The sequence below is a fragment of the Otolemur garnettii genome, unplaced genomic scaffold (assembly GCF_000181295.1).
Source record: "Otolemur garnettii isolate 467f Iridium unplaced genomic scaffold, OtoGar3 scaffold00018, whole genome shotgun sequence".
NCBI classification, from domain to species: Eukaryota; Metazoa; Chordata; class Mammalia; order Primates; family Galagidae; genus Otolemur; species Otolemur garnettii.
This window is the reverse complement of record NW_003852413.1, coordinates 11542320-11555244: the sequence shown is the minus strand read 5'-3', so window position 1 is coordinate 11555244 and position 12925 is coordinate 11542320. Positions and strand designations below refer to the sequence as shown.

The 12925-nt window shown below is 41.9% G+C and overlaps 1 protein-coding gene across 1 annotated transcript in view; it reads left to right on the top strand.

The window, feature by feature from the left end:
* Positions 1-9005, top strand: part of MAP2K6 (mitogen-activated protein kinase kinase 6) — a gene marked incomplete at its 5' end in the record, with an annotated part of 37714 nt that extends 28709 nt beyond the window's left edge. Inside the window, 2 exons of the mRNA XM_023511209.1 lie at positions 3356-3401; positions 8357-9005. Of these exons, the coding sequence (XP_023366977.1) occupies positions 3356-3401; positions 8357-8434 (124 nt within the window). The remainder of the gene's footprint in view (positions 1-3355; positions 3402-8356) is intronic.
* Positions 9006-12925: the final 3920 nt, after the last annotated feature.

The window sequence follows — 12925 nt, the reverse complement described above, 5'->3', positions numbered from 1 at the left end:
CTTTTCATTGTAACCTCTTCCTATAGGTTCACAGAAGGAAGTCACTGGAAATCAACCGTCTAGTGCCAAAATAGCTGGACTTCCTTTCTGCTTTTCCTTCAGGGCTGTTTGAGAGGCTCAGTGCCCCTCTGATCAGCCCGATGGTGTGCTGAAGTACATCAGGCCGAACTAGACATCGGTACTGTCTGACTCAGAGGAACTGGTATAAAACAGGGTCAATCAAATCTGGTCTCCTACTTGTTCAGGAAAGACAGTAACATGATAAAAAGAGGCTGGGTATTTACTTAGCTTATGACAAATATATGGCTTGAGAGGTGCAATGTGTTTTTATTCTGTGGATGTACCAAATAGCCCTTCTTGGAAACGATCAGGGGAATTCAAACAGGCAGAAACCCTCTGGTCAGCACAAACTTCAAACTAGCAATCCTCAAGACAGCATGAAGCTGTCTTTTAGTGTCAGTTATGGTCAGAAGCGTGTGTTGTGGCATTTGGAAGAGGAATTAGGGCAGTTAGCTAATTGCACGCTTGAACATGACGAGTCACTTGAAAATTCAAAAGTCTGACTCAAGTTCAAAAAGAAATTGGTGTAGCTTTGAACTCCGCAGTTGTTATTTTATACTGGATTTCAAGCACTTCCTATTCAACATGGAAAATTTGTTTTTTTCCCCCTAACCTTATCCTGAGTATTTAGCTATTCTTAGCCCATGTATTGAAGTGTTCTCCATTTAAATGGCGGAGAGAATGGGTTATATCAGGTATACTAAGTGTATAAACAGCCTTGCTTTGCTGTGTAGGTATTCTATCTCGATCAATACTCTGCAGTAATTCTTGTGGGTCAATTTTGAACTTTCTCATCAGGCCCCATCAGTTGAGAAATGGGATATTTTCCCCAAATTTTCTTTATACAGATTAAAAAATAGTAATTCTGGTGAAATTGTTAGAAAACACGACAGGAGCAAAAAGACAAGATATCTTAACTCTTAAAATCACTTTTACTTTAAAAAGTGTTTAAGCTCTTCTACCTGTTGGGAAGAATCTTACTGTGTTATCTACTAAGTAGAAGGTAAAAAAAGTAGCAATACTACAAAGTGCCCTGGTTGGTAAAAAAGACCGTCGTTTTCACTTGAGAAACACGCTTTTTTTCCCCGTCCCTAGGTTCTGTCATTGACCAATGAAAGCTGGGCCTGGGTTCTCAATGAGAAGGTTCCAGATACAGTGTCGATTTAGGGTCTAATTAGAGACACCCGAAATCAGCCCCTTGAATAGTGAGTGTGGATTTAATGCTGTGTTTGTGCTTTCTTGTTATTGATTTAGCAAGTTAATTTGGTCAAATTATAGAGAAGAATTTCTGGTTTTTCGTTTGCTTTGAACCATGGTGGGAAAGTCGGGCTTTTCGTCTGTTGGCCTTTTTGTTTTGTTTTGTTTTGTTTCCTGTTTCTTTCTAGGCTCTCTGTGCAAGTCGGCACAGCTGACCCCATTCCTCTGCATTTCTTTCTAGGTGAAGTAGCTCTTCAACTTAGAAAAAAACTCTTGCTTTCCGGGGAGGGGGCAATTGTGGTGAGAACGTGCCCAGTGACAGATGAACAGCGGAAGATCTTTTCTGTTAAGGGAACTTCTTCTCAGGGTAGATAGGAGGCAGCAGCAGGGAGCCCTTAGCACACCTAGCACAGGGCTTCTCAGTCTCTGCACTGGTCACGTTCCAGACTAGATTGTTCTTTGTTGCGAGGGACTGCCCCGTGCCTTGTGAGATGTTTAGCAACCGCCCTGGCCTCTACCTATTAGACACCACCAGTAACACCCTGGTGCCAGTTGTGATGATCCCAAATGCCTCCAGACATTGCCAAATGTCCCTTAGGGTGCAAACTCACTGCAAACTCACCTCCAGTTGAGAACCCCCAGCGTGGACTCTGAGCGTGTCGGTATTCAGGAGTGGGTGTTACCAGGGCTCATTCATTCCACTCAGGCACACATTCCCATATCAACCCGGCTTTGACGATTGCTAATTCCTCTTTCTAATGCACTCTTATTTTTGTCCTCAGTTGAGATGACACTTTCTCTCATAGGTTGGTCACTGAGGTCACTAGGTCCTAGGTCAGTTCCAGTTGGAACTTCTCTCCTCACATCTACCTGTACCCTGTCTCAGGTTCCCTGGCTTCTACCCACAGAATTGCCTGGAATAAACTGGTAGGCTGCTTTTAACTTGTTTTGGCTCAAAAACTTTCTCTCTCTCTCCTTTTATTTTTTTGAAAATACTTTGTTTTATTTTAAACCACAGTTTCTCAAAGTATCTCAATGACTTTATTCTCTATGGTTCTGCCCCTTGCCCCTGTTGTGACAGCTCCTGTGGGTGGAGGAAAGCTCTTGTCATACACACGAGGTCTTATTTGCTCAAAATGATCCATTAGCACAAACCGTACAACCTAATAATCCATTACATTTTGATTCCTTCAACTCCAGGCAAAGCTCCTTTCCATTCCTGTAGGTTTTGTGGCCCACAGGTCACAGAAGTCTAGAGGTTGCCTTGCAAATCAGCTTTCAAAGTCATCCTTTTCTCCATTCATAACCTGGGTTTCCAACTCCACATAAACTGTTTCTTGTATCCACTTTAAGGTTGGGGGTGGATAAAGGACAGGGATGGATTAAGGGTAAGAGTCATGGGGTTGTATCTTTACCTTTCAGTTTTATTACCGTTGCCTCCGGTATCAAATGGTGTTAAGCGTTTTTGTGTGCAGACAGCTGAAGGACCAGACGCCACCTGACTATAGTGCATGCCACAGAATATTCCTAAGGAGAGAGTAATTGCTAAGTCACCGAATGTGTGTGCTTTCTCTCTAATCAGCTGAGATCCCAAGCGGTGCTATGGGCAGGTTTGGTTGGAAGTACATAAAAACAAATTATGTATTCGTGAGAAACAGAAGCGAGAAGAACCAGGGGGTTAAAGACACTGACGAGATAACAAATGTAATAGAAGAAATACCTGCCAGTTTCTTTGTCAGTGGAATTGCCATGAAAAGCTGCTTTGAAGGAAAGGAGATCTGTGTCTTTAAATATTCAAGACTGTGGTCAGAAAAGTGAGTCTGTATGTCATCGGCAAAGTATTAAAGAGAAAGTAGCTGCACCCAGGTACACAAACACACCTGTCCCTGTTTTTGCCATTTGCACCATTCACGTATACACAGAGTGATTTGAGACAGAATTTATAAATGTTAAAGAAGAAAAAGCCAAGAGAGAAGGACTGCGTTTCAAGACGTTTTTAAAGCTGGTTATATTTAGTGTTCTACAAGTTCTGAAATCCTAGTCTATAGAAAGTACAGGTGGTTTCTATGTGTTAATGTGCTTATTTTTTTTCTTTAAGCTTGAAGAAGAATTCCAAAGAACGGCCTACATACCCAGAACTCATGGTGAGTATGGTTAGCGGCACAAACGTGTCCAAACTGACGCCTAGTGAAAGTAAAGTGACTAAGATCTAAATTATAATTAAATAACTGTCTTTTTGTGGTTTTAATGGTCCGCCTTTTAATTTTGGCAGGGGAAGGAGTAGTTAGAGAAAAGCAAACATCGACACCTTTTCTCACTAGAGTTTTGTTATTCAGCAGACATTAAACGCTTGCTTCTGGCCAAGCAGTGGCTCACGCCTGTAATCCCAGCACTATGGGAAGCTGAGGCAGGAGGATTACTTGAGCCTAAGCGTTTGAGACCAGCCTGGGCAACACAGTGAGATATAGTCTCTAAAAAAAATTCAAATAATAAAAAAAATTAACTGGCCACTGTGGCATGCACCTATAGTCCCAGCAACTCAGGAGGCTGTGATGGGAGATCCATCCTGGGTGGTAGAGAGAGACTCCATCTCTAAATAAAATAAAATTAAAATTAAAATCTTCCAAGACCAGCTTGGGACATGTCATGAAAGTACAGGCTCCTGGTTAGCAAGTGGTGTGGTGAGGCGGCTCAGACATGGGGAAAGTAGAACTTGGAAGTGTCAAGTCAGGAAGAGTGATGGGAAGCCTGCCCAGAGGGTGTGTGGTAGTCACAGCCAATCACACGAATTTTCAGTTCTGTTGGTTAAGCTTCGATAGGAGTCCACGCCAGGGTCTGATTGGATGAATTCGGCCATCTCCTTGGGCCTCCCCTGTCTCATTAAAAAGGCAGCTGCCAGTTCTCAGCACTCTACCAGCTCTACTCAGCTAAGACCCACAGGTGAAGAAGAAAAGATGGTAACACTTGAGAAAGTCTTAGTATACCACATGTTTGGGTTGAATATTTCCTCCTCAAATATTTTTTTAATAGCTCTTTAGAAGGCTTTTCATTCCTGGCTACCCTATTTGTTATGCTAATGCGATCCCTGGGACATCTTAAAATAAATTGCACAGAAAGGGATTCCTGCAGGATCCTATGGAGACTGTAATCCTATTTTAAAGTTGTTTCCTTTTGGAACTAATTTCAGATAAAAGAGGAATATCTTCACTTTATTTCTGGCTATTTAAAATGCAGAATATATTTTTTTGTTTTCCAAGTGGCCTCCTATGAGAAATTTCACTGGAACGCATTTGTGGGAAAAGATGCCTAATATACATTGGCAGCTGCTGTTGAATTCTTTCTTTGCAATATGTCCTAACGCTGTGACAGTTCATGTCCTACGTGTTAATGTTCTGAGATCACGTGGGTCTCCCTCCCCCAACACTCCTTCTCATAGCATTAGTCTCTGTGGTCCTGGAAATGGACTTGCCCTGTAAGACTATCACTATTCCTTGCCTTCCTGTGGAATTGAGGTTTTTAAATGGAAAATTTGAGTCCCAGCTCCCCCACTGTAGCATTGGGAAAACACATGTTGAGAGGCTATTGTTTAGATTTTAGGAGTTGGTTGGAGGGAGGAAAAAGAAATTCCCTTTGCTAGGTGAAGGATACTTTAATTAAGGCCTTAACCCAGACACATACCTTTTATAGAAATCCCTAATGTTTTCCTCCCTAACTCAGATAGAACATACTGTAAGATGATCCCATGTGCTGATTCTCTCCAACTTCTCCTGGAGGCATGACTCAGTTGAGTTTGGTTTTCGAAAGTAGGTATCCCATCAGCTTCTGAAAGGCCTACCTAGACAGTAAGTTTTTAATCTCTGTGGGCCATCCAGTTGCGTTGCAACTACTCAAGTTGGCTGTTGCAAGGTGAAAGCAGCCACATCCAATGTGTAGGGGGAAAGGGTGTGTGTGTGTGTGTGTGTGTGTGTGTGAGACTATGTTTCAATAAAACTTTATTTAAAGCTGGTTGAAGGGGCTCATGCCTGTAATCCCAGCACTCTGGGAGGCTGAGGCAGGTGGATTGCCTCAGGTTTGAGACCAGCCTGAGCCAGAGAGAGACCTCGTCTTTAAAAATAGCCAGGCATTGTGGCAGGTGCCTGTAGTCCCAGCAACTCAGGAGGCTGAGGCAAGAGATCACTTAAGCCCAGGAATTTGAGGTTGCTGTGAGCTATGACACCATAGAACTCTACCAAGGGTGACAAAGTGAGACTCTGTCTCCACAAAAACAACAACAAAAAAAACCCATTATTTACTAAACAGACAGTGGATTAGATTTGGCCCCCAGGCCCTAATTTGCTGACTCCTGTCTTAGATGATGACCACCAGAAATGATAACCTGGTTGTTCAGTTGATTGCCTGAATACCCTCTGGACATTCTAGGCTGAAGTGTTAAACAGAGCTCGCTGAACCCGTGGAACCAGTCTGGGGCATTGTACAGGGGGTATGGCGACCTGCTGGTGACTATGGCTTGTGCTTCTGCTCTTGGCAGTAGGTTCATGGATCTCCATGTTTTCTCCAGGTACAAGAGTGAACCTAAGTGGTGCAAAGTCCTGCCTTCTAGTACCTGGTTTCTCTTTGGGGAAAGGCCGCCTGGGCCTGGGGCCCAGGGATTATTCATGGTGCCTCATCTGTTTGTCTCCTGGTTGCTGCCCTCGCTATTCTTAGACCTGCTTATAGACCGGACTGGGTTTCCTCCCAACCTTTCACAGCCTCAAAACCCACACAAGAAGGCGAGTCACACTTTCCATCTGTGATGCCTGCCTGCTCTCCCCTCCCCCTCCCCTCTGGCTCCCACAACGTTCTCTCAGCCTGGGAATAAATGGAAAGATCCCTGAGGAGGTTTTCTTTTATTAAAAACTTCAGGCCAGCTTCTCTAATTCATTCTCAGACTCAGGCTCCATCCTCCTCTGAGCTAATAGCTGCTAGTCGGACGGGAGACAAGGTGGGGCTGGCAGGCATTGGAAGCCAGTCACCAAGATAATCTGCGGCTTGGCATGTCCTGTTTTGATAGTATAAAGCTTTTAAGTACATTAAAAGATTTTCAAATGTCAAGAGGATGTGGGAAAGCTAATAGGCAGGCTGGCAAAGCACTGGGTAAGTGTGCTGTGTACGTGGTTAGTAATCAGAAATGGTGCTGCTATTTGGTTGCGGAGGGAAGCTCCGGATGAAGGATGCAGCATCCAGAGCTTCGGTTGACATCGTGGGTGTGAGGATCTGAGCCAGAACCCGACCTGTATCCTCAGATGGGCAAAGGCAGAAAACCTCTTTTCCGTTTTCTGAGTCACGATACTTAACAGTGACCAGCTCTACCTTCTTTGGGCTCTTATTTCCCTGTTTCTTTCCCACTGGCATTGTTTCCTACAACTTGCATGGGTGGGCATTCGGTTCCCCCCAGGGCTGTGACTCACTCCATCCTCTGCTGTCAGGTTTCAAACAAATATAATTAGAAAACCTTCAGCTAGGCAACAGGAAGGTGGTCAACTCAAGTTCCTAAAGTTGGGGGAAACAAAGTGAGTCATCAGCCTGTCTGCATGTAAAAATGCTCATAGTTATCTGCTCAGCTGGTCATTGAAAACGGCCCCCACCCCGGAGGACTGGGGACGTGGGAGTGCTGGGGAGGAGGTTCTACCGGGGGCATCGGCCTTTCTGGTTGCTTTGGTGGGTTCTGTTTCCGCTGTGGGAATGTAGACCATCACCTGATTATCATAGACCATGACCTGATGTGTCTCTAACTAGAGGCAGCAGGTTCCACTGTGATAGCCAGGCACTTTTGGTGACAAAATTGAGCCCAGGTGGGGTCTCTGTGTGTGACACACCTTTTGGGGGCAAGACACAATTATAAGAGGGACTTTACCTAACAAATGCAATCAGTCTAACCTGGTTTCTCGTACCCTCAATGAATCACCAACGATAAACAAACAAACAAAAACATAATTGAGCCCTTTGGGGTTCTTTCTCTGTTCTGGTGCAGAGAAAACAGCTTCATATCCAGAATTGTTCTGAAACATGTGACCTCTTGAATCATACTGTGCTGGTTCACCCAGCTCAGTAGGGGACTTGATGTGTTTTTAATGTTGATCTGAGCTGTGTGAATAGAGACCAGTTTTTCCCTTTTAATCTTTAATCTCCAAGTTCAGTTTCTTAGCACATACCTATAGCTTGGCAGTCCATGTTATTTTCCAGATGGATCCACTCTTCATTAAGAGACACGTATGAATAACTCATGGTTTGGAAAATGGCTCTAACTGCTTCAGTCCACCCCAGCTCTCCCGTGCCACAGGGCAAAGACTGCCCTCCTTGAACATGGACTTTTGGACAAAATTGGTCTCTCATTCGATGATATCATAGATTGCCTGAGAAATCAAAGTACACAAATCTATGACATTTGTAATTATTTTACCTACTGTATTAGGCTAAAATGATTGTGAGGACCACATTTATTTATACATCAAATTTTGAATGGTCTTTATCAATCTTTGTATTTTACTACATAGCATAATTACATTTTTTAAAGCTATAGACTATTATGGGAACCCAGTGATTCAAAATGGGAGGAGTAGGCCTGGCATGGTGGCTCACACCTATAATCCTAGCACTCTGGGAGGCCAGGGAGGGAGGATCCCTTGAACTCAGGAGTTGGAGACCAGCCTGAGCAAGAGCGAGATACCATCTCTACTGAAAATAAAAAACAAAATAATTAGCTGGGCATCGTGGTGGACACCTGTAGTCACAGCTATACCAGCAGCTGAAGCAGGAGGATCATTTGAGCCTTGGAGTCTGAAGTTTCTGTGAGCTGGGTTGATGGGCAACGGAATGTGACTCTGTCTCAAAAACGAAACAAAACAAATGAAAAAGGGAGCAATAGAAACTAAGAGAAAATTTTACATTTTTGTATCACTAGATATATACTTGATTTTGGAAGGGGTGGGAGGAGTCCGGCTTACCTCTGATGGGGATACTTAATCCATTTACTAAACATCTGTGGATTTGCTAATCTCAGATAGTGTCTGTCAGTGACAAATATTAATACCATGTTTTTTTTTTTCTTTTCTTTTTCTAGCAACATCCATTTTTCACCCTACATGAATCCAAAGCAACAGATGTGGCATCTTTTGTAAAACTGATTCTTGGAGACTAAAAAACAATGGACTTAAACCAGTTGACCCTGCTGTGGATTGGTGGGTTTCAGGGTGAAGCAAGTTCACTACAGCGCCAATAGAAAGTCATCTTTGAGATCATTTAACCCTGCCTCTCGGAGGGTTTTCTCTCCCCATTTTCTTTTCTCCCCCTCATCCAAAGGGGGCTTTGGAATCTATAGTATAGAATGAACTTTCTAGATGGATGAAATACGATAAAGGCTTAGGACTTCAAAGGTGATTAAATATTTAATGATGTGTCATATGAGTCCTTAAGCTTCTCCGACTTCTCTTGTTCTTTACAAAATGAATGCATTGGTCCTGGCAAAAAGGTGCTACCGTAGTGATGAAATTATAAGTAGATGTGTAGCGTGTCCCGTTTATTATTTTAATATTTATGTTTTAAGTGCTTGGTTGAAAAGATGCCATTTTATGCAAGAAGGGAGATACAAAGGACAGGTTGGGTTAGCAATATTTATAGGGCTTCTATTTTTTAAGTTCAATCGTGTCTGTGGTCCAGAAGAAATTATTTAATATGCATCTTTAAGAATATTATAAAAATATCAAAAAGGAGCTCTTCTTGTGAAATATCTGTTCTAGCTGTTGGTGGCTGCTACCATGGTCCCAAACTTCTGCTCCATCCTGGGTGATCACCACGTATTTTCGGTGAAGTAGCAAGGTATCCCGGTCATCATATTTTTTTCCCCCCAAACGTTGGAAAACACAAAAAATCACTTTTCTCACAGCTCAAAGAGTAAAGGATTTGGTTCACTCGACATTTGTGGTATACTATTAGTGGAAAATGATTTGTGATGTGATTTTTTTTTTTTTAATCGATCTACCTATCCACCCCTGTGTCTGTGTATTTTGTAATTTGCAGGTTCTGCCAAGTGGCTTCAAGGAACATTTATATTTCATAAGGAGGACATTTGTGGGTTTGGAGGGTGATATGTTAAACTACGGTGAGAACTGGTGCCTTTTCCTGCTTTCCTCCCTCCTGCAATGTGTAACCTCCAGGAGTTGCTTCCACAGTTGGTGTGCACTCCTGCTTTGTTTGTGTTCTTGTTCAGCAATGAAGAAGCCTTACTATAATATTCATAGAAGAAAATTACCGTACCATGAGGAGACGACGGTGGGGAGGTGCCCAAATAATTCCTAGGAATAATTTCCATAGGTTGAGTTGAGGCCACATCCTTCTTTGAGTTAGCAGCATGCAGGAGCTGGCTGCCCTAGAGGGAGTGAGATCCATCATGAACTCATGGAAGGTTTACGGAGCAACACAAGTTCCTTCTCATGGCTAAATACACCCAAAGGATCTCTGATTTAGAGCTCCGGGTTTCTCTAGGATGGTGAAGTGATTCATGGGGAAAATACAGACCTATAGTAAATAACCAGGAACCATTGCTTTTGGACAAGGCTACTCTTGAAATGTAAAAACAGAGGTTTTTGCTTTAAAACAAAGAAAAGAAGAAGAAAATGCTCATTTCTTTTCTTGCCTCAAGTTCATGAATACAGAGACGATTGCTCCTTTAAATCCTCTTTTCCTTCCTCTTTAAAATTTTAAAGCTCCGTCACGTGTCTTTTCTGTTTGTATTTTTTTTCCTTGTTCTCCAGCTCTTGCTCATGGCAGATGCCCAAAGTGAGCATGACACTGCCACACACTTCTTCGTATTCGGTTCTGAGAGATACTTGTTTTGTTAAACTTCTGCTTCTCAGCTTTGAAGCTACCTCTGTCCTCATTCTTTCCTAGCCAGAAAGGGAAGCTCATCCTAGTGTCTGTGGCCATTCTTTTTCCCATCCTAAATCAGGGTCACTCCATTATAACTTTTGGTAAAATACATAAAGCATCTTCCTGGTCTGGGTCAGATGACTCTTCCCTGTTTTCGACTTTGGAACATTCTTAATGATGTGTATTTCTCATCTATATGCCTTTCCTGTCACTGAACATAAGGCCTAAACTTGCCAGACGGTCACAGGAGGTAGGGAAGGAGGTAGTCTAGGGTTCTCAGCCCTGGTCCACATTGAAATCATCTGGGAGCTGTGAGCACTGTCATTGCCAATGTCCTAAGCCCCAGAGATTTGGATTTAATTGGTAGGGCCTGGGAATTGGTATTTTTTTTTTTTTACAAGCCCTATGTGATTCTGATGTGCAGCAGGGTTGAAAACACTGGAGTACTACCCTCTAAAGAGAAAACTGACTTAAAATTACTTTCTCTTGAATATTTGCAGAGTTAACAGGACGTCCTGTTTCCTTCCCTCTCCTTACCGGTCTGGATATCTTTGTCACTGTTAGGGAAGGCATGTTCCTGGTAGACTAATGTAGTTTAGAACCTCTGAGAAGCAATATTCTGCATGGTGATTATCTATCTTACATACTAAGGTAGAAGGAATGGCTTGATAGCTTTACAAGTCTAAATTTTAGAATGTGGTTTTATTTTTGGTGAGGTTGTGTTATAAGTTCCAAACAACCAGCTTAAAAAAAAAATTGAGATACATAAAATTGTGTGTAAGTTGGAGCCTCTTGTACATATAGACAGATATGTATATATAAAGAAAAAGATATGTTTGTTCAGGAATGATACTCAAAATATTTAATGCTCACCCCAAATGGATCATCTGTGTATCAGCCCGGCTGTATCTATCAATGTATGATAAAATCAGTATAGAGCTACAAAAGAGATCCTGATCATTTTCCCAAACGTATTGATTTTGGTATCACATAATTATTCATTCTATAGTTTTAAAAATATTTATAAAAATATCAATTTCTCTCTCTCTAAGAGGTGTGCCAAGAAAGTAATGTGAATAATTTTTAAGACAATTACCCTGTGTGTGTACATACCAATGAGTATTGCCCTTCAGAGCAGCTGCCTTAAGAGACTATAGATTCATATAAATAATGCTACTAAAATGCTTTTGCTACTTCTCTTTCATAAAAGGCTTCAGAATCCATTCCCTCCCCTATATGGAAGGTCTTCATTTTAGAATTATTTCTTAGGTGTGGTTGTTTTTTTTTTTTTTTTCTTTTGGTTTTTACAAAAATCCTTACTAGGCATTTTCTTCTTCCGCTGGCCTTGCTTATCAGATTCAGCATCAAGTTGTGTTTGACAGTTTCTAGAAGTCAAATCTGCCCTTCTTGTTGAAGTTTTACCATGTCATGGGCTCTGAAAAAAATTTCAACACCAAAAAAATAAAAGTGGAAAATGTAGGATTGTTTTTAAGTCACCCTTCCTGGAATAAGTATAGAGTCGCCTAAGATGGTTACTTGGAAAGAGACGAGAACTCACATAAATGTATATATTTGTTTATAAAATACCAGGTAGTCACTGATTTCACCCACGATGCTCACCTATTAGCCATGATGGCCAGCCCTGGTGTGGGAGAATAATCCCTGATTCTGTTGACTGTGGTTAGTCACACTCACACAGTCAGAGCAAATGTGTTAAATAAGCAGCTTCTACTTCTACCTTAGGTAAGCTGTCTGAAATGGAAGTATGTGTGGCTAGAACTCAAAATTTATTGGTATTTTACGATTCTTGTATATCCTTCAAGCCTAACAAAAAATTGTAGATGCCAGCAAGTCCTAAATGTTTTCTATTTGTGGTGCCATGAATTGCCTTAGTAATTTTTTTTTTTTTGTGGTGCCCTAGGCCAAAATTAATACTTACTAGTTCAATTTATTAAGTTGTTAGGTCCAAACCTCTTGACAGTAGCAGTTTGCATGATGTCCTCCAAATGTCGCTGTACAACACCTTGCCATGCCTGTGAGTTTGCTGCCATGCCCCAGAGCATGTCAGTACACAACTTGGGAACCACAGACACATGCTATGCTGATATTTGCACTGGCTACAGTTGGTGACCCTTACAGTGCAATTCCTGGTCACTCAACCCTCCATATCATTTCACTCTTTGTTTTCTTCTTCTTATTGTTTTTGCTTGCCTCTGGCTAATTCACTGGTCAGTTGTGATCCTACCTTCTTTGCTATTATTCATCCATCCCTCAATGCCAAGAGTGTCCTAGTCTAGAAAATGCAATGCTCCTAAGCCCCAGCATTAGGGGAGGCTGGTCCTGACAGTGTTCCTGATTTCTCCACATGAACTTGATGTAGTACTGCCTTTGGACTTGTAATCTTGGGGCTACAGTTTGGTAGTTTAAAATGTCTTTGTTGACCAATGGGCTTCATTAGCTGTGCTCAGAGAAACCAGTGTTTCTCTCCAAAGTGTCTGAAAAAATACTTTGTCTTTAGGGCAGCACCCGTGGCTCAAGGAGTAGGGTACCAGCCCCATATACCAGAGGTGGTGGGTTCAAACCTGGTCCTGGCCAAAAACTGCAAAAAACCCAAAAAACCTTTATCTTTGGCCTGAAAATACAAAAGATATCTAGTTCTTAATTTCTCACCCAAAGGCTATTTTGGCTATGTAACTAACTCATTCTGAGCTCGGAGGTAAGATTTGTGTATCCATAAAATTCTCTGGAGTTAAATTATAGGTCT